At 44.5% G+C, this 22,699-nt stretch overlaps 1 protein-coding gene across 1 annotated transcript in view; it reads right to left on the reverse strand.

Annotated features, from left to right (window-relative positions):
• Positions 1-8,565: 8,565 nt before the first annotated feature.
• The window catches only part of CIB2 (calcium and integrin binding family member 2), a 53,926-nt gene continuing 39,792 nt past the window's right edge, over positions 8,566-22,699 (reverse strand). Inside the window, exons 4-6 of the mRNA XM_068272594.1 lie at positions 12,961-13,108; positions 11,172-11,367; positions 8,566-9,809 (exon numbers count right to left, since the gene is read on the reverse strand). Of these exons, the coding sequence (XP_068128695.1) occupies positions 9,788-9,809; positions 11,172-11,367; positions 12,961-13,108 (366 nt within the window). The 3' untranslated portion in view covers positions 8,566-9,787. The remainder of the gene's footprint in view (positions 9,810-11,171; positions 11,368-12,960; positions 13,109-22,699) is intronic.

A 22,699-nucleotide genomic window follows, 5' to 3' on the forward strand; every position in this document is an offset into this window, starting at 1 on the left:
ACTAGCACCACTTCCGCTGCATTTGACACTTCGCAAGAATTATTTAGTGTTGAAATCACTGATGCACAGCCATTGTTGTTACAGCCAGATGAATTTTCACCAGCTAATATGTCTGAGTTACGCAGCAACACTATGGATGTAACGTGTCAGGAGGATGAAGGACCTACTGATGGTGCAAGTTTGGATTTGTCTGAGGCAAGCGAAGCTGGGCAGGATGACTACGATGATGACGGTAATAGGGATCCTCTGTATGTTCCCAATAGAGGAGATGAAGAGGGGGACAGTTCAGAGGGGGAGTCAGAGAGTAGTAGGAGGAGAGAAGTTGCTGAAAGAAGCTGGGGCAGCTCTTCGTCAGAAACAGCTGGTGGCAGAGTCCGGCACCATGTATCGCCACCTATGTACAGCCAGCCAACTTGCCCTTCAGCATCAGCTGCTGAGGTCCCCATAGTGCCCACATCCCAGGGTGGCTCAGCGGTGTGGAAATTTTTTAATGTGTGTGCCTCAGATCGGACCAAAGCCATCTGTTCGCTCTGCCAACAAAAATTGAGCCGTGGAAAGGCCAACACTCACGTAGGGACAAGTGCCTTACGAAGGCACCTGGAGAAAAGGCACAAACAGCAATGGGATGGCCACCTGAGCAAAAGCAGCAGCAGCACACAAAAGAAAAGTCACCCTCCTTCTCCTCTTCCTCCTTCAGGTGCATCATCTGCTTCTGCCGCTTTCTCCCTTGCACCTTCACAGGCACCCTCCTCCACTCCGCCTCTGCCCTTGAGCGGTTCCTGCTCCTCTGCCCACAGCAGCAGTCAGGTGTCCGTGAAGGAAATGTTTGAGCGGAAGAAGCCACTTTTGGCCAGTCACCCCCTTGCCCGGCGTCTGACAGCTGGCGTGGCGGAACTGTTAGCTCGCCAGCTGTTACCATACCGGCTGGTGGACTCTGAGGCCTTCCGTAAATTTGTGGCCATCGGAACACCGCAGTGGAAGATGCCAGGCCGCACTTATTTTTCGAGAAAGGCCATACCCCAACTGCACCGTGAAGTTGAGAGGCAAGTGGTGTCATCTCTTGCGAAGAGCGTTGGGTCAAGGGTACACCTGACCACGGATGGCTGGTCTGCCAAGCACGGGCAGGGCCGCTACATTACCTACACAGCCCATTGGGTGAACCTGGTGGTGAACGATGGCAAGCAGAAAGCGGCGGACCAAATTGTGACACCTCCACGGCTTGCAGGCAGGCCTCCTGCCACCTCCTCTCCTCCTGCTACATGCTCTTCGCTGTCCTCCTCCTCCTCCTTGGCTGAGTGGCAGTTCTCCTCTCCAGCTACACAGCCCCAGCTCCGCAGGGCCTATGCTGCATGCCAGGTACGACGGTGTCACGCCATCTTAGACATGGCTTGTCTCAAAGCGGAGAGTCACACTGGAGCAGCTCTCCTGGCTGCTCTTAAGAAACAGGTGGATGAGTGGCTGACCCCGCACCACCTGGAGATAGGCAACGTGGTGTGCGACAACGGCAGCAATCTGCTTGCCGCTTTGCATATGGGGAAGCTGACACACATACCCTGCATGGCACATGTCATGAATCTAGTGGTTCAAAGATTTGTGGCAAAGTACCCTGGCTTAGCGGATGTCCTGAAGCAGGCCAGGAAGTTCTGTGGGCATTTGAGGCGCTCTTACACAGCCATGGCACGATTTGCAGAAATTCAGCGTAAAAACAACATGCCGGTGAGACGCCTCATTTGCGATAGCCCCACTCGCTGGAACTCGACCCTGCTCATGTTCTCCCGCCTGCTAGAACAGAAGAAAGCCGTCACCCAGTACCTCTACAACTGGAGTAGAACGAAACAGTCTGGGAAGATGGGGATGTTCTGGCCCGACAACTGGACACTGATGAAAAATGCATGCAGGCTCATGCGGCCGTTTGAGGAGGTGACCAACCTGGTGAGCCGCAGTGAGGGCACCATCAGCGACTTAATTCCCTACGCGTACTTCTTGGAGCGTGCTGTGCGTAGAGTGGCGGATGAAGCTGCGAATGAGCGTGACCAGGAACCGTTACGGCAGGAACAGGCATGGGACCAATTTTCATCAGACCCAGCTGTTTCCTCAACACCTGCGGCAGCACAGAGGGGGGAGGAGGAGAAAGAAGAGAGGTCGTGTGCAGAAGACGAGTCAGACTCAGAGGATGATGAGCAAGGTGTTTCTTTGGGGGAGGAGGAGGAGGAGGAGGAGGGGACAGCGGCAGGAGAACAACCGCAGCAGGCGTCGCAGGGGGCTTGTGCTGCTCAACCTTCCCGTGGTATTGTTCGCGGCTGGGGGGAGGAGGTTGACTTACCTGACGTCACTGAGGAAGAGCAAAAGGAGATGGAGGGTACTGGATCCGACTTTGTGCAGATGTCGTCTTTTATGCTGTCCTGCCTGTTGAGGGACCCCCGTATAAAAAACCTCAAGGGGAATGAGCTGTACTGGGTGGCCACACTACTAGACCCTCGGTACAGGCACAAAGTGGCGGACCTGTTACCAACTCACCGGAAGGTGGAAAGGATGCAGCACATGCAGAACCAGCTGTCAACTATGCTTTACAATGCCTTTAAGGGTGATGTGACGGCACAACGCCAGCAAGGTACCACTGCCACTAATCCTCCTCCCGTGTCCACGCAGTCAAAGACCGGACGCTCCAGCGATCTCATGGTGATGTCGGACATGCGGACGTTCTTTAGTCCAACGCCTCGCCGTAGCCCTTCCGGATCCACCCTCCACCAACGCCTCGACCGGCAGGTAGCCGACTACCTGGCCTTAAGTGTGGATGTAGACACTGCTGTGAACAGCGATGAGGAACCCTTGAACTACTGGGTGCGCAGGCTTGACCTGTGGCCAGAGCTGTCCCAATTTGCCATCCAACTTCTCTCCTGCCCTGCCGCAAGCGTCCTCTCAGAAAGGACCTTCAGCGCAGCTGGAGGCATTGTCACAGAGAAGAGAAGTCGCCTAAGTCACAAAAGTGTTAAGTACCTCACCTTTATCAAAATGAATGAGGCATGGATCCCGGAGGGCTGCTGCCCGCCCCAAGACTAAGTCAGTCCCCGCACACACAGCATCTCTGCCTGCACGCCGTGTGACTGGCTGCCTGGCCTGCCCCAAAAAGACTAAGTCGCTCCCAGTCCCTCCACACAGCATGTCTGCCTGCAGGCCGCTTCACTACCTTCTCCGCCACCACCAACAGGGTCCGGGAATCCAGGCGGATTGCTGAATTTTTTAGGCCGCTGCTAGCAGCGGCCGCTGTAATAATTTTTATGGTGCGTGTACATGACTGCCTAATTTTTCTGGCTGCAGTGAGGGCAGCTGCAACAACAAAAGAAAAGGCATGTACATGCGCCCATTCCCCTTCGTGATCATTACCTTGCCGTGGTGAAGGGGCTTGCGTATCACAATGAAGCAATGACCGGCGCCTAGATGAGTGTCTCGGGGGGCACACAAAAGATAATAAGGTCGTTGCTTCATTGTGGTCAGACCAAATTTGATCAGCTGGACAGTCACTGTTCTGTCATTCAGCTACATCAGCCAGGCCGACCATATGGGCTGTAAAGCCACCAAAACCTGCACTCTCGCCATGGTGCGCACCAGTCCAGCACGGCCGTCACTAGTACAAACAGCTGTTTGCGGTGCGTTACACGGTGAGTTTGGTGTGTCAGTGTGAAGCAGTACCTTAATTACACTACCTGATTGATGTATACACATGCAAGATGTTTTAAAGCACTTTAGGCCTGTCATTTAGCATTCAATGTGATTTCTGCCCTTAAAACGCTGCTTTGCGTCAAATCCAGATTTTTCCCGGGGACTTTTGGCGTGTATCCCACTCCGTCATGCCCCCCTCCAGGTGTTAGACCCCTTGAAACATCTTTTCCATCACTTTTGTGGCCAGCATAATTATTTTTTTTTTTCAAAGTTCGCATCCCCATTGAAGTCTATTGCGGTTCGCGAACTTTAACGCGAACCGAACGTTCCGCGAAAGTTCGCGAACCCGGTTCGCGAACCTAAAATCGGAGGTTCGGCCCAACTCTAGCTGTCAGCCATACTATCTCAGGAAAAAAAACATATATAAGTAAATAATTACTTGCTCTACTTACATAACATATGTATTGCACTGTCCACATTTTGATTTCAGTGATTTTTCTTCAGTAAAAAGAAAAGAGAAAATCTTTCTTAGCATTTCGTATTTTAAGTGTGGCTATTTTGAAGCCAATCCTGATGTTATTTCCTGCTGCCATAATCTCCTCTGCCTGCTTTGCCCGCCATTGACTATAGAAAGTGCATTGTCTCAGCATGAGAAATACTGGCCAATCAGAGAGGAACAGAGGTGTGGGAGGGGAAAACAGGAGGGAAAGAGGCTTCAGCCAATCAGACTGCATTAGTTAAGTCTGAGGGAAAAGTAGAGAAGCAAAAAAAGGACAACCCAGCATGCTCTGCAACTTCCTTTCTGTGTACCAAATTTTGTGTGTACCAAATAAGGCAGGTAAACTGAGGAATGATCATTTACGAACAAACAAGCACAGAACATTTGTAACGCGCTTTTCTCCTGGAGGACTCAAAGCGCCAGAGCTGCAGCCACTAGGATGCACTCTATAGGCAGTAGCAGTGTTAGGGAGACTTGCCCAAGGTCTCCTACTGAATAGGTGCTGGCTTATCAACAAGAAAAGTAATAGTGATTTTAACTTTTGGCTTGCCTGGTTAGCACCTTTATTACTTGTACCAGATAAAAATGAAGAATTAATTTTTGATTTATGCCCGACACTTACACTTTAACACTATTGAAAACAAAAAATAAAACATATTACTGGATTGTAACTGTCATTGTTTCTGATGTCTTTTTAACCTTAGTATAATATATTTACTGTAGCTTCTGTGAGACAACACCACAGATTATCTGCACTGTAATTATCATTATGGCAAAATGTACATATTAGTGTATGCTTTTCACCCTTTTGTTACAAAACTGGTGAGCAGAAAATGTAGATACAATGCCTAATTATAGTAATTTGTACTATACAGTAGTTTTTATATTCTCTTATGGATGTCCTTGGCCAGCCTTCCCTAGTGGCAGAAGATTGTGCAGGTGCACTGTGAGGTCTGGGAGGACATTCTACCAGCTCATTGTTTCAGAAACATGAACATTTGCTTAAAAATGAATACAGAAGTTATAATGTATCTTGTTGTTCAATGTTTTGCAAATGTCTTTCTCCGAACTACTGTGGTGGCTCCAAATGGAAGCAACTAGGCACAGCTAGGCACAAAACAGCACTTAAATCATCTTCCACTATGGCCTATCCGTGTTCAGATTGTGCCTGGTCTGCTTAAGTGCTACACTTCATTCCACATGCTAAAATCCAGCTTCTCTTATCTCATTCAGGCATACTTTTCATATGCAATTCATAGAACAAAATTTAAATTTTGTTTTGAATAAAACATTTTGTAAAATTGACTGCAACTACCCGTTGCACCAGTCAAATGTTTTCATGGACTGACAGCTGCCTGCTCACACCCAGCCAGCAAATGAAAATATAATAATTCATGTAACAGGTAATTTCCTTCCTAATTTGCAGCATTTTTACTAAACTTTTTTTATGCATAATTCATATATGAAACAATTGTATATATATAAAAAAAGTAATGCCTGAAATGCATAACGGTACCTTGGTAGTGTTATTAACCTTTAACTCTGAATTGAGCGCTGTCCCTGTATATAGTCATCCTATATACTGTATTTGTCACAGGTTAATAAAAGCAGCTTGGATACAAATCCAAGGCTATTGTTTACATACTAGCTGCAGCAAAGAGAAGTGCTCAAAGGACAACTGTAACGAGAGGGATACGGAGGCTGCCATATTTATTTCCTTTTAAACAATACTAGTTTCCTGGCTATCCTGCTGATCATCTGCCTCTAATACTTTAGCCATAGACCCTGCAGATCAGGTGTTTCTGACATTATTGTCAGATCTGTCAAGATTAGCCACATGCTTGTTTCTGGTGCTATCCCAACACTACTGCAGCCAGATATATCAGCAGGGCTGCCAGGCATATTATTCTCACTTAAGTTGTCCATTAGAAAGCTGTGACATCAGCAGAGCAGTACATGAAGCAGAATGTGGACAGTTGTAGGGCAGGAAATCTGAATACACCATCATAGCCTGTTCCCGTGCCAGACTTCATCTCAGCTAGAGGAGGGTGTTTACAGCCCTGAAAGTGACCTAATGAAAATATTTTTGCCGAGAAGATCTTTCTGTCTGCTGGAGTTTTATCCAACCCTGTGTTTACGAATATGTCCAAATAAAACTGAAAATGCTGGCAGAGAAAATTTCACATTTTTTCTCAATAGTGGTCCTTTAGCAATCATATGTATATGTTAATTTAGGTAATACGCTGATAAATGATGCCACCCTAATGCAAGTTCCTATTTGAACATCTATTAAATAAATATGAAACATCCTGGTATTGTCTCATTTGCTGCATTCAACAAGCTGTGATCTCCTTGACTACCAGTCAGCAGATGGTTTCTTTTAATTATGTTGGTAAAAATCCTCAGAGAGTTGTCCCTCACTAGGAATATTCTAAAAGTGGTTTCAAGTTCTTTATTAAAGATTTCTGCATAGAAAGAATGATATCAGATATTGGTGAAGGTGAGAAGATTATGCCATTTACTACAAACTGCACTTCACTGGCTAATTGCAGCAAAATAACTGCCAACACTGCTAAAACAAACAAGACATGGCGCATACTACCTTGGAATATACCAGGAGGGGTGCTGGAGCTTACCAATCACCAAAATAAACTCAGGTATATGCTGCATTGGAAGCCCATTCACACAATGCAGATTCTTTGTCTGTGTGTGTGTTGTTGTATACTTCACAGCTTACCTAGCACAGTTGTGAAAATGGTGATCAGATATCAGTATGTTAAAGAGGCTAATGACAGGCTGCTGTGACTGCTTTCCTTACATAAACCCTATACTGTGATGTACAAAATAAAGCCCTATATTACCGTAGCTAACTATTGAAGTGCCCATAACCCATAACTTGCCTGCCTTGCTTTAGAGCACAGCCCTGGATCTGCTGCTGCCACCACAGCTTCTATCCCCCACCTCAGTGCGGCCTTGCCAGACCCACTGGCCTGCACTGCAGCCCTGGATCCCTGCATGGCTTTGGAAGTCCAGATCTCCTCCTCCTCCGAGGTCTCACCTGCCTTCGGCTGAAGTCTGTAGAGTTCCAGGCCTCCAGACCCACCGCACCGGACTGGGCCGCAAGTGGAGGGATACATTTTTAAGTGCGGCCACAGTCGTACTTAGCCAAACAACCAGCCGGTAGGTGACCATCACAACACCTGGACTCTCAGTCTCTCTTATCTCGCCTTCTTTTATTTTTCTCCTATTTTTTTCTTTCCTTTCTCTCTCCTCTCACTCGCTCTCTGCACTATCCTCTCCCAAGGGGGGTCAACAGCAGTAATCTAGGACCAACTTTAGACATGCAGGGCCTATACAGATCTTATTATGATTATTGCTAAGTTGATTTTTATTGCTCTGAATGCAGATAGTCTCTTTCTTGGTTACTGCAGTGATCCTGTCTGAAGGCCCGTACACATGTTTAACAAAACTGCCTGGTTGTCGTCCGACTTTAGTCCGTTTTAGACTGTTGGATGACATTCAGGTGTGTGTACGCAGGCAAAAGACTTGCCGAGCGACTGATAACAGGCGTTGTGCCCGATCCAGCTGTTGGATCCATGTTGGCCTACGGTCGTCCAATATTGTGCAGATGGTTCATGTGTACAAGTCATTTGAACGACTGTTAAACGACTTGTACTTGTTTTCAATGTGTAGTCCCTCGTTCCACTATCATGCGTAGTATGTAAATGAGTTGGTAGTTTATCCGTCCGGACGTGTGGACATACAGGTCATGCGGTACATCAGGTCGTTCGGTTCGTCGTGTCGCACGGGTGGTCATTTGCACGTTGTGCGCTTGTTGAGCGTGTGTATGTAGCTTTAGTACAAGCCAGTTCTCAGATAAATCAACAGAGAAATTTCTAACCACCAATACATTTTATTCATGTTGAGTAACACTGAACTAGGGAGAACAAACAAGTCTGTGGTGGGCTTGTTTACGTAACACAACCTGAAGCACCAGGAACCATTAAAGTACACCTGTCACAAACCTGAACAAACCAAATGGAGAATATGCTGGAAAAATACACAATCAGAAATGACTAGAAGTGAAAACCGCAGTCATTGTCTTTTGTAGTCAGTAGCTTTCTTGACCTGAAGCTCAACTTACGTCAATGCAATTTTCACTAGTTTCCAGCAGCCTCCTCTCTGGAACTTCTGAACCATTTCCCTCATATGATTGCTTTCTTTTGCTCAGGTTTGTGCTAGGCTTGCGTTAGGTACAGAGGGCTTTAGAGTGCCAGGCTGCTGTGACTGCTTTCCTTACATAAACCCTATACTGTGATGTACAAAAAAAAGCCCACAGTGTCCACTAATCGTACAGGCCTGGATCCAGTACTTTTAGCTCCTTTTGAGAAAAAAGAAGAGAGAACTTTACAACAGATATGTTTTACTTTGAATAGTTGTCATTTCCATGTTTTAAATAAATAAATACAATGCTTTCCAAAACAAAAAAAATGGTGAGTAATCCTCTTCTTGAAATGTTCAGAAATTTAACATGATTACAAAAGGCACCATGTTTATTCTGGGAGATGCATACAAATGACCAGGATCACCACCCAGGCAAGCAACGCCCTTTAAAAGTTAAATAATCTGTCACTGTAGAGGTTTCAGTATGTTGTGATCTCCCTCCTCAGTGAGTTCATTGAATGGAGACGATGTACTTGTTTCCATGTTAGCCCTTGTATTTGTTCAATGCTCCAATACTGTCCTTTTTGAACAGCTATACCACACACAAGCACAGATTCTGTAGGGAAAAATATCATTTGTCGAAAATGACTGATAATGCAATATGATGAATGGCATCTTCTGTTATTTACACCTGTTTAGGGTATTGTTGAGTGGCAGCTGAACCACAATTGACACCTTATATACCCCAACTGCTAAAGTATAAAGTCTAATATTCTGTAAGTCCGACTCAGTCACAGTTGGACATTTACAGGGTTTTACATCTTTATACTTCGATTATCTAGCCATGCTTTACCCATGTCCATTTATTCTTGAGATATCTTCAGTGAGACATCTTTACAGTCCAGATCCACATTCTTTTCTGAAGCATACAGCAGGTGTCTGAGTATTTCATATATAAGCCCTTGTAAAAGTCTATGTCACTTGGTTTCCATGTTAATGGCATTATACCTTCATCTGGAAATAGTTAATGTATGCAGGAAAACAATATCTGATGATGAGTATCCCCCATGAGGAGAAGCAGGCGATCTGTGTTCAGAATTACTCAACAGAGAGATTGTGAACAGTTATGAAACGTTTACCAATTAAGTTGTGCAGTTCATTGTGTACATCCATTTGGTCACTCATAAGGCCCCTCAAAGTCTTGTTTACTCCTTCTTTGGAGACAAAATGTCTTTAAAAACCTTCAACTTTAATTTTTTTTTTTTTTTGCTTAAAAGATAATAAAAGTTTCAGTATATAAAATGCAGGCAAGTCCATGAGTTAAGGAAAAATAGAACTTCCTGTAGTGAAACTGACGTTTGTTGTGTGCAGACAGACACAGTATTTTTTGCAGGTAGAGGAGACTGGGTCTCAGGGATGCTGTGATCCATTCATACTAAATGAGAGAAACTGATGGCATCATCTTCATATTCTTATATGGAAGGTACTAGGGAAACAGAAACAGACATTTTATGAAAGTTGGCATATTTGATTTACATTTTAGCAATAATGCATGCTAATGCAAAGGTGAACTACATATTTATAATGTCAAACAGGACTAGATGATTACAAACATTTCAGGATGCATCTATACTGTCTTATAAAGAATTGTTAGATAAACATAACTTCTTCACAAAAAGAGCTCTGCTTTATTCAACACATAAATCCTATTTAAATCTCCTTAGCGGTAACCCCGAGTCAGGCTTGGGCCGGAAATCCGCAGCTCAGAGTGGTAACCCTGAGCTGGATCTATTGGAGGTGCGTAATATGCAGGGCTGCCGCAGATTTATCTAGCGGTATGATTTTTAGGGTCTAATGGCATGTGAAAAAATTGCACCGCTTTCAGACACTGAAATTCAGAAATTATTATACCGCGGGGAGGTTGACACACAAACTGAAAGCTATTTCAACAGTACATAAATGAAGTGAACAGGGAGATGATGTCTAGCAGCGCTACACTGTCTGTATATTTGTGCTAAACTACTTGGGAATTCTGTGTTAAACTGATATAAATGTTTGAGTGTGTTATATGCAGAGTGTAGTGACCGCTTTTTAGACACATTGTCACATACAAAACTCCTATGTCTTTTTGACTTGTGCTACTAACCATACAAGTGATAACTGGCCATAGGGATATAGGGGTACCATAGCTCGCAACTGTCCCTCTTTGGGAGTCCTATCCCTCTTTCCTCCTCATTTGTCCCTCTTTCAGGACATTGTCTCTGTTTCTATGAAAATATACTGTATATATTTCTCTACTAAAAAAATGTGTTTGACTCTAAACTTTATTCCCATCCCTTAAATTGATATATTACTAATTTTAAAATGTTAATATGAAGGAAAATGGTTAATATGAAGGAAAATGAACCAGGATAGAAAGGACCAGTGTGGTTTGAATTATAAAACAACATATTTTTTTAATGAAATCTTTACAGTATGCGTGACTAGGGGTGTGATGGGGGCGTGATTGGGGTTGTGGTAGGGGCGTGGCTTAAGTGTCCCTCTTTCTCATCTCAAAAAGTTGGGAGGTATGGGGAACATGAGCACTGTCACTTGAGCATTTGTTATTTGTTATGGACTGCATTCCACACAATCTCTTAGGAACCACCAATTTACTCATTACTGACTGTAAAAAGCCCCAAGTGGAAGCCTAACATGCAGGAGTGATGGTACACTCTAAGCACACAGATGTCCCCTGTGGCTATCACAAAAGCTTTACCTCTACCATTACATCAATACGTTTAATCATTCGTAAAATGAAGGATTGTACATCTGTACACATAACATTTAAATTTCCCAATTGCTTTACCTGAGAAAATCTGGCGCTTTAGAGATCATGTTTTCAAAGTCAGCAAATGCAAGTTTTCCATCACCATCCATGTCTGCCTCCTCAATGACCTTTTCACACACTAGTGTCACCTCTTCCTCCTCTAGTTCTTCTCGCGTCAACTTGTTAAGCGTTTTCTCCAAGTCAGACTTACAAATGAAATTATCTGTATTGAAATCTGAATCGTGAAAAAAGAATACAAATGAGTTTATTTATTAGCTTTTTCAGAACAATGTAAAACAGAAATCTCCTCCACAGCAACTACGGTATATTTAATGAAATATGACTATGCTGACAATGGAACTGTCTTCCTTCTACCCTGGGATTCCTAAGATTCTACTAGGTTAGAGATCACTGGAGGACATTAGTGAATCTTCAAACCAGACCTGAAGCTATTCAAAATGATCTGCTATTAAGTGGCCGGAAAATAGCATCTTTTGTGTTGGTCATTTTTGACCATCACTAGTATTGCTGAAAAGATAATAAAGTAGCAACTATGTTAATGCAATTGCACACATACGCCTACAGCAAGACATCTAAGCTATAACTGAGTTAAGTATGGGGAAACCGAGCAAAGGTAACCCTCATTCCCTGGAACTCTGTCGACAAGCCTCTGCCAATAAATACATCTCAGATGGCTGCAATTTTTAATGGACTATGGGCTGCGGTTTCCACCACTGCTGTGTCTTTTCTCTGAAAGGCTACTCACTTTTATGGCCAAGCCATTTGCTTATCGCTCCCCTGTAAAGCCTCACCACAATTCTGATATATCATATTCTCTGTTATCTCTCTGCCTCCCTTAACCCTTTCAGTTTGTTGACTCCTCATCTATCTGCTTACACGTCCACCTGCGTCCACCTGCTGTCTTTATCTCTATTGTTAAAATGTGGTCAGTGTGATGGTAAGTCTGTATCAAGCCGGAGGGGGAAACAAGAGAAGATCAAAGAGAGTGTAACTGTATTTCACTGCACTGTTTGAAGCTAGCAGGGTGCTGCAGTTCAACTGATTGTTGATCAGTTTATGCGCCATTGCTTCCCAAATGATCTTGGCTCAAGGAGTATTACATTACCTGCCAGATGGGCAACACTGACCTATGTATGGCTTGTATAAGTGTAATTTGATTTAGGTGAGAGCCGGTTTCCACTGAGATGGCACTTGCAGCGATGTGATGTGAGCAAGCATCCGAATCCCTGTAGCCTTTTCATGTACGGCTGTAGAGATTCGGATGTATGCAACGAAAAACCGCTGTATACAATCCAAAATCGCACTGGAATGCGAACTGGACAGCATGCCATTGACGGAATTGGCAACATTTCCACGTGTGACTTAGATGTGTGGAAATGCTGCGTATTCCACAGTGGTAGAAACGGAAGGTTATAAGGAAATCCTTTAAATGGCTATCAACATATAAACATGTGCTCAATGATTGAGGAAACCCAGGACTAATCAGAACTGGGAACTGGTGATCGATTAACTGGCAGCAGGTAGATTTACCATCTGCTATTTCACTGGTAGTTCTGTTTAGTCCTACTCACTTCTGGTTCTGTTTAAACTGATATATGCATAGTTGACAAATGTTTTGCTTATCAGTTCACATACTTTGAAGGATAGATAAAAGAGGCAAAAAAGTCAGGGAGAACGATGCAGTCATTAACAAAGAGAAATATAGGTGGAGAGACAGTGAACAGCTGAAATGTGGCAGAGAGGCAGGCCAAGAGACTTGGCACATCAACATTACTCTGTGTACTTCCACACCACATAAAAAGCTTACCATAGATCTTAAAGGCGTAAATTGCTTTCAGCTCCCGGGGAGCCATTTCACTCATCACAGAGAACATGTCCACAAAGTCATTAAAACTAAGATTGCCGTCCCCGTCCTCTGAAAATGCCTGCACAATTCTTTCCTTAAAAGGGTTTTCCTGGAAGAGAAAAAGGTCATTTTAGATCTGTCACTGTGATATACGAGAAAGCCATAAAACAATGCCTCATCACATTCAAACCTCACTGATCCATAATACTTTCCTATTGAAGGGCCACTATCACTAAAAACTGTAATATTTAAATTACACATTTACAAATACATAAAAGAAGTATATTTGCATCATAAAGTAAAATGCACTATAAATTACATGTGTCCAATGTAACTGTCATGTACAGTAAGTAGTATTAACCTAACATCTCTGAGGCCCGTTTCACACTAAAGCGTTGTGTTACCCTGTTTTGCCGCAGGGTAACGCTAAGCCAATGAAAGTGTATGGGGCATTTCATACCGTACACTTCCACACAATTCAATTTTCGGCCACAGGAAGTGAGCGCTAGAGAGCCTCACTTACTTCTTGGCTTGGCTTCTTGGCTCCGCCCTGTTGATGCACGTGACTGGATGAGGAAGTAGTGCCGGCGGAAGAGGGAATGAGAGACGATCTGATGCTAGAGCAGCTTTGCATGTGGATGTGATTGTCCGGGGAGAAGAGACCAAAGGACAGTTCATTGCTATAACGGCTGGATCCGTGGAGCATATCTTTGTGGTGGAACTGTGAGACTTTTTGATCTTGTTTGCCTAGAGACAAGTGTGCGCGTTGCTATTAATCTTACCCGCCATTAGTGCAGGGGATAAAATATTGCGATAAGCTTATATGTGAAACTGAATGGCAGCTGTAGCTACACATCTCTGTTACCCATCTGCTGATACCATATAGTATAAACTGAGAGGCAGTGTCTGTGGCAATGAACCCTGTTGTTGGCAAGGAACACTAACACAAGATGTGCTGTGGAGATGAGGCATAGCGATACTCCCCTTATCTAAAGACCACTTTGGTTATCAAGTTCTTTTGGGGACGAGCTCCTATAGTAAACAATAAATTACAGTGGGTTGCAAAAGTATTCGGCCCCCTTGAAGTTTTCCACATTTTGTCACATTACTGCCACAAACATGCATCAATTTTATTGGAAGTCCACGTGAAAGACCAATACAAAGTGGTGTACATGTGAGAAGTGGAACGAAAATCATACTTCATTCCAAACATTTTTTACAAATAAATAACTGCAAAGTGGGGTGTTCGTTATTATTCTGCCCCCTGAGTAAATAATTTGTAGAACCACCTTTTGCTGCAATTACAGCTGCCAGTCTTTCAGGGTATGTCTCTACCAGCTTTGCACATCTAGAGACTGAAATCCTTGCCCATTCTTCTTTGCAAAATAGCTCCAGCTCAGTCAGATTAGATGGACAGCGTTTGTGAACAGCAGTTTTCAGATCTTGCCACAGATTCTCGATTGGATTTAGATCTGGACTTTGACTGGGCCATTCTAACACATAGATATGTTTTGTTTTAAACCATTCTATTGTTGCCCTGGCTTTATGTTTAGGGTCGTTGTCCTGCTGGAAGGTGAACCTCCGCCCCAGTCTCAAGTCTTTTGCAGACTCCAAGAGGTTTTCTTCCAAGATTGCCCTGTATTTGGCTCCATCCATCTTCCCATCAACTCTGACCAGCTTCCCTTTCCCTGCTGAAGAGATGCACCCCGCGAGCATGATGCTGCCACCACCATAGTTGACAGTGGGGATGGTGTGTTCAGTGATGTGCAGTGTTAGTTTTCCACCACACATAGCGTTTTGCATTTTGTCCAAAAAGTTCCATTTTGGTCTCATCTGACCAGAGCACCTTCTTCCACATGTTTGCTGTGTCCCCCACATGACTTGTGGCAAACTGCAAACGGGACTTCTTATGCTTTCTGTGAACAATGCCTTTCTTCTTGCCACTCTTCCATAAAGGCCAACTTTGTACAGTGCATGACTTATAGTTGTCCTATGGACAGAGTCTCCCACCTGAGCTGTAGATCTCTGCAGCTCGTCCAGAGTCACCATGGGCCTCTTGACTGCATTTCTGATCAGCGCTCTCCTTGTTCGGCCTGTGAGTTTAGGTGGATGGCCTTGTCTTGGTAGGTTTACAGTTGTGCCATACTCCTTCCATTTCTGAATGATCGCTTGAACAGTGCTCTGTGAGATGTTCAAGGCTTTGGAAATCTTTTTGTAGGCTAAGCCTGCTTTAAATTTCTCAATAACTTGATCCCTGACCTGTCTTGTGTGTTCTTTGGACTTCACGGTGTTGTTGCTCACAATATTCTCTTAGACAACCTCTGAGGCCCTTACAGAGCAGCTGTATTTGTACTGACATTAGATTACACACAGGTGCACTCTATTTAGTAATTAGCACTCATCAGGCAATGTCTGTAGGCAACTGACTGCACTCAGATCAAAGGGGGCCGAATAATTATGCACACCCAACTTTGCAGTTATTTATTTGTAAAAAATGTTTGGAATCATGTATGATTTTCGTTCCACTTCTCATGTGTACACCACTCTGTGTTGGTCTTTCATTTGGAATTCCAATAAAATTGATTCATGTTTGTGGCAGTAATATGACAAAATGTGAAAAACTTCAAGGGGGCCGAAAACTTTTGCAACCCACTGTATGTAAAATGTACATCTTTTATTATGTCCATTGAAAGCATGCAAGTATAGTTATACGCTTTGTCCATCCAGTTATCAATCCTTTAGATCTAGTAGTCTAATTAGTACATATAAGGCACTATGCAATTGCTGAACTCGCTAGCAATAAACGTCGGTGAGTTCAAAAATTAGGCGACAGGAGCCTCGCCTAGTTAAATTCTACGTATCACCTGGCCGGGGGTTAAGGAACACACTTGGGCAATTTAGTTGCCCCGTGAGTTCTTTTCCCCCTATATAACTCACGTTAAGATGTGTATGGATGTGATGCTTCCTGTCAAACATGGGCGAAATCTTTCACCTGCCCAGAGCTATAAATTATAACCCATGTCCTGCTGGCAGGGCCGGGCCGAGGCATAGGCTGGAGAGGCTCCAGCCTCAGGGCGCAGTGTAGGAGGGGGCGCAGAATTCATTCAGCTGTCATTCCTAATTGTGTTTGAAGCAGAAAGAAATAAGAAAAGGAGATACATGGAAGTGACTACAAGCCAGATAACTAGAGATTAAGGTGTTGGGGGCCCTGGGGTGCCTCTTAATCTAATAGCAATCAATGTGTGACAGCTGGGGTGGAGGGATGGAGGGGCGCACTTTGGTGTCTCGGCCTTGGGTGCTGGAGGGCCTTGTCCCTGCTCTGCCTGCTGGCTTTAGATGTCTTTCTTTTAAATAGGTAAAGGGAGACATTTTTAAATCAAACCCTTTCTCGTCTGCTGCTTCTCCCGGGGAGCACACACTGCACTGCTTCTTCTTGCCGACTCTCCGGTTGTATACTATCCAGGGAGCCTCAGCAAAGCATCTTTGAGCTTCCTGCCAGGGCTCCCCATTGGTCAAGGGTTTCTACCAATGGGAAGTCTCCCTGAAGATTTTCACTGGTCAATTTAGCGGCTCCATGGATAGTATATCACTGGAAAGCCAGCAAAAAGAAGTGGTGCTGCATGTGCTCCCAGCAAGCAGTGTCGGTGAAGGTAGGCAAGCAGTGTTGCAGTGAGCAGTGTTGCCAACCTTTCACGTTATTTTCTACTGACAAATGCCTAAAAATTTACTGACAAAAGATTTTTGGACTGAGAAAACCCCGCGCCGAAAAAAAGGGCGTGGCCACGCAACAGAATGTGGGCGTGGTCATGGGTGGAGCCAAATATACATGATTTTAATATTGCTGTGAAAGGTCTGCCAGGGAAGTTTGAGCTCTGCCATAGTGTTTCCCCCCCTTCCCCCAAAATACATGTAATCTTACAGAATTTCACCAAAAATCCACGTAATCTGGCAGAGGTTCTTCCAAAATACAGATAATATGGCAGTGGTTCCCAAAAAATAGATGTAATCTGGCAGCAGCTATTCCCCCAACATACACATAATCTGGCAGCAGTTCCCCAAAATACATTTAATCTGACAGCAGTGGTTCCCCAAAAATAGGTAGCCCCAGGTCTATAGGTGTCCCCAGAATAGGTGGCCAGGGGTATAGATGTCCCCAGAACAGGTAGCCAGGGGTATATGTGCCCTGTATATGTAGGCAGGGGTACATGGCCGGTTCTAGACTGGCACATATGAGGGGGCAGTCAAATGGGTAGGGGGCAACATGTTCGAGGAAATTTGCGGCGACTAAAGTGGGCATGGCAAGTAAATACACATAATGAGAGACAGCGTTTCACCAGTAAATGCACGTAATGACAGACAGCTTTTCACCAGTAAATGCACATAAGAGACAGCCTTTCACCAGTAAATGCACGTAATGACAGACAGCTTTTCACCAGTGAATGCATGTAATGAGAGACAGCTTTTCACCAGTAAATGCACGTAATGAGAGACAGCTTTTCACCAGTAAATGCACGTAATGAGAGACAGCTTTTCACCAGTAAATGAACATAAGAGACAGCTTTTCACCAGTAAATGCACATAATAAGAGACAGCTTTGCACCAGTAAATGCACATAAGAGACAGCATTTCACCAGTAAATGCACATAATAAGAGACAGCTTTTCACCAGTAAATGCACATAATGGCAAACAGCCAGTGTCCTCAGTATATGTAGCCAGCAGATATATGTGCCCAGAATATGTAGCCAGAGGTATATGTCCCCAGTATATGTAGGCAGGGGTATATGTGCCCAGTATATGTAGCCAGGGTTATATGTGCCCAGTAGATGTAGCCAGGGTTATATGTGCCCAGTAGATGTAGCCAGGGTTATATGTGCCCAGTAGATGTAGCCAGAGGTATATGTGCCCAGTAGATGTATCCAGAGGTATATGTGACCAGTAGATGTAGCTAGGGTTATATGTGCCCAGTAGATGTAGCCAGAGGTATATGTGCCCAGTAGATGTATCCAGGGTTATATGTGCCCAGTAGATGTAGCCAGAGGTATATGTGCCCAGTAGATGTAGCCAGGGTTATATGTGCCCAGTAGATGTAGCCAGGGTTATATGTGCCCAGTAGATGTAGCCAGGGTTATATGTGCCCAGTAGATGTAGCCAGGGTTATATGTGCCCAGTAGATGTAGCCAGAGGTATATGTGCCCAGTAGATGTAGCCAGGGTTATATGTGCCCAGTAGATGTAGCCAGAGGTATATGTGCCCAGTAGATGTATCCAGGGTTATATGTGCCCAGTAGATGTAGCCAGAGGTATATGTACCCAGTAGATGTAGCCAGAGGTATATGTGCCCAGTAGATGTAGCCAGGGTTATATGTGCCCAGTAGATGTAGCCAGAGGTATATGTGCCCAGTAGATGTATCCAGGGTTATATGTGCCCAGTAGATGTAGCCAGAGGTATATGTGCCCAGTAGATGTAGCCAGAGGTATATGTGCCCAGTAGATGTAGCCAGGGTTATATGTGCCCAGTAGATGTAGCCAGGGTTATATGTGCCCAGTAGATGTAGCCAGAGGTATATGTGCCCAGTAGATGTAGCCAGGGTTATATGTGCCCAGTAGATGTAGCCAGAGGTATATGTGCCCAGTAGATGTAGCCAGGGTTATATGTGCCCAGTAGATGTAGCCAGAGGTATATGTGCCCAGTAGATGTATCCAGGGTTATATGTGCCCAGTAGATGTAGCCAGAGGTATATGTGCCCAGTAGATGTAGCCAGAGGTATATGTGCCCAGTAGATGTAGCCAGGGTTATATGTGCCCAGTAGATGTAGCCAGGGTTATATGTGCCCAGTAGATGTAGCCAGGGTTATATGTGCCCAGTAGATGTAGCCAGGGTTATATGTGCCCAGTAGATGTAGCCAGGGTTATATGTGCCCAGTAGATGTAGCCAGAGGTATATGTCCCCAGGAGATGTAGCCAGAGGTATATGTGCCCAGTAGATGTAGCCAGAGGTATATGTGCCCAGTAGATGTAGCCAGGGGGTATATGTGCCCAGTAGATGTAGCCAGATGTATATGTGCCCAGTAGATGTAGCCAGAGGTATATGTGCCCAGTAGATGTAGCCAGGGGGTATATGTGCCCAATAGATGTAGCCAGATGTATATGTGCCCAGTAGATGTAGCCAGGGTTATATGTGCCCAGTAGATGTAGCCAGATGTATATGTGCCCAGTAGATGTAGCCAGAGGTATATATGTGCCCAGTAGATGTAGCCAGAGGTATATGTCCCCAGTAGATGTAGCGCAGTGGCAGGCGGCAGTGAGCGGAACTTACCTGCATCTTCTCTCGTCGCCGGCGCGGGATGATCTGCCGCTACTCTGGTCTGGTCCAGACCAGAGCAGCAGAACTTCCGACGCAGGAGCGAGACGGAAGGTAAGTCCCGCCCGCTGCCAAGCGCCACTCCGCACTTAGGAGGAGGACAGTCAGCGAGTGAGGGAGAGCACTAAGGTGAGAGAAGGGGGGGGGGGAGATTGCCCCCCTTCTCCACCGCTGGCAACAGCTCTTCCTCCACTGCGCCGCTGTCCTCCTGAAACAGGGCGGGTGGCCAATCGGCCGCCCTTTTACGGACGCTGCTGAATTCCTTACGGAATTCACGGGCAGCTTAATTTGCATAAAAAATTACGGACTGCCCGTAAATTTACGGGCAGTTGGCAACACTGGCAGTGAGTGGTCGTCACAGTGGTGGCAAGCGACGGGCCCAGCAACTGAGTGGCGGTCATTGTATGGGATATGTTGTTTTATCTGCTATAAAATAAATAAAATCTCTTGTAATTGCAACAAGTCTTGTGTGAAGTGAACCTTTCTGGAGGTTTGCAGCAAGATGGCCCACTCTGACTGGCAGTTCAGGTGGAAATAGAGGGAGACACAGTGCGTTCCACACACCGACAGGAAGTGCATTGCCATGAATAACAGAGGGAGCTGGAGCTTGTTGGAGCTCATTTGAGCTAGTGTTTTGACCTTATTAGTGAATGGATAGTGGACTGAACTGGTAATAGCAACAATATCGAACTCCTACACACATTTTTGGCAAAGCCCAACACTGACCCATACACTGCAGTGAATGGGATCAGCAGCGCAGCGCACAGCAATACAGATGGTGTGTGACCACATTGCATGGCCATATGAACCATGTCATGGCCAGTGTGATGGAGGCCTTATCCTTAACCCTGGAATTCATATTTTTCATATTTCATATTTTTCATTTTCAGGGTTCAGCAAGAATGCTAACTGCACCGTTTTGACAGGAAATATTAGGCAAACCATTGCCTACATACTGAGAGGTTTTCAGGCAGACTGCACATCCAGCCACTGAGAAATAGAGGTTCTTGGTAATACTTTACTTTACAATACTTATGTTTCATATGTGTGAATTCATAACGCTTTACTGAGTGCAAATATGCAATCCATTTACTGATAGGACTTATGTGCACGGAGAAATCGGCCTAACAGATACAGTGGGTTGCAAAAGTATTCGGCCCCCTTGAAGTTTTCCACATTTTGTCACATTACTGCCACAAACATGCATCAATTTTATTGGAATTCCACGTGAAAGACCAATACAAAGTGGTGTACATGTGAGAAGTGGATCGAAAATCATACATCATTCCAAACATTTTTTACAAATAAATAACTGCAAAGTGGGGTATGCGTAATTATTCGACCCCCTGAGTCAATACTTTGTAGAACCACCTTTTGCTGCAATTACAGCTGCCAGTCTTTTAGGGTATGTCTCTACCAGCTTTGCACATCTAGAGACTGAAATCCTTGCCCATTCTTCTTTGCAAAACAGCTCCAGCTCAGTCAGATTAGATAGACAGCATTTGTGAGCAGCAGTTTTCAGATCTTGCCACAGATTCTCGATTGGATTTAGATGTGGACTTTGACTGGGCCATTTTAACACATAGATATGTTTTGTTTTAAACCATTCCATTGTTGCCCTGGCTTTATGTTTAGGGTCATTGTCCTGCTGGAAGGTGAACCTCCGCCCCAGTCTCAAGTCTTTTGCAGTCTCCAATAGGTTTTCTTCCAAGTTTGACCGGTGTTTGGCTCCATCCCTCTTCCCATCAACTCTGACCAGCTTCCCTGTCCCTGCTGAAGAGATGCACCCCCCGAGCATGATGCTGCCACCACCATATTTGACAGTGGGGATGGTGTGTTCAGAGTGATGTGCAGTGTTAGTTTTCTGCCACACATAGCGTTTTGCATTTTGGCCAAAAAGTTCCATTTTGGTATTATCTGACCAGAGCACCTTCTTCCACATGGTTGCTGTGTCCCCCACATGGCTTGTGGCAAACTGCAAACGGGACTTCTTATGCTTTCTGTTAACAATGCCTTTCTTCTTGCCACTCTTCCATAAAGGCCAACTTTGTACAGTGCATGACTAATAGTTGTCCTATGGACAGAGTCTCCTACCTGAGCTGTAGATCTCTGCAGCTCGTCCAGAGTCACCATGGGCCTCTTGACTGCATTTCTGATCAGCGCTCTCCTTGTTCGGCCTGTGAGTTTAGGTGGATGGCCTTGTCTTGGTAGGTTTACAGTTGTGCCATACTCCTTCCATTTCTGAATGATCGCTTGAACAATGCTCCGTGGGATGTTCAAGGCTTTGGAAATCTTTTTGTAGCCTAAGCCTGCTTTAAATTTCTCAATAACTTGATCCTTGACCTGTCTTGGACCTGTCTTGTGTGTTCTTTGGACTTCACAGTGTTGTTGCTCTCAATATTCTCTTAGACAACCTCTGAGGCCATCACAGAGCAGCTGTATTTGTACTGACATTAGATTACACACAGGTGCACTCTATTTAGTAATTAGCACTCATCAGGCAATGTCTATAGGCAACTGACTGCACTCAGATCAAAGGGGGCCGAATAATTATGCACACACCACTTTGCAGTTATTTATTTGTAAAAAATGTTTGGAATCATGTATGATTTTCGTTCCACTTCTCACGTGTACACCACTTTGTATTGGTCTTTCATGTGGAATTCCAATAAAATTGATTCATGTTTGTGGCAGTAATATGACAAAATGTGGAAAACTTCAAGGGGGCCGAATACTTTTGCAACCCACTGTAATCTGCCTGATTTCTTCCTTTCTGAAAGGGGTCTGGAGCTTTCCCTTCATATCAGCTCTCATGTCAGCCCCTCCCAACAGGACGAGAACTTTAAGAGAACTGGTACGACAGATGTCTGCGTCCTTAGTTTATCTATTTGTCAAATTCCATCTAGTGACACACCAGCAGGACACTGGCCAAAACTTGGATTATTCTGAACAAAGACTGTACTGCTCATTGGACTCAGCTAACCAGGATATGTTGAACTATTCAGACAATTCCATGACTTCTTTTTTTCTGCTTATTTCTATCCAACCAATCCTCTGTTCAGCTACTTGATCTTTTTGGCAGTTTTCTGTATATTTTTGTGTATAGTTCTTTTTATTAAATTAACAATTTAATCGTTCCAGTTCTGCCCTTGTTACCTGATTATTTCTGTCCATGCAAGAACTCAGTCCTCAAACGAGGCACAATACCGCATTGTTTATCTTTATAAATGGTTTGATTTGCTAGCTAGGTAGCAAATAACCTTTTTCTTCCTTTTAAGAACAGCTAGTTCTGAGTTCGCTCCACCTTGTTTCAATCTGGAGAGTGATGGCAGCAAAATC

Source organism: Hyperolius riggenbachi, chromosome 3 (genome assembly GCF_040937935.1).
Source record: "Hyperolius riggenbachi isolate aHypRig1 chromosome 3, aHypRig1.pri, whole genome shotgun sequence".
Taxonomy (NCBI): Eukaryota; Metazoa; Chordata; class Amphibia; order Anura; family Hyperoliidae; genus Hyperolius; species Hyperolius riggenbachi.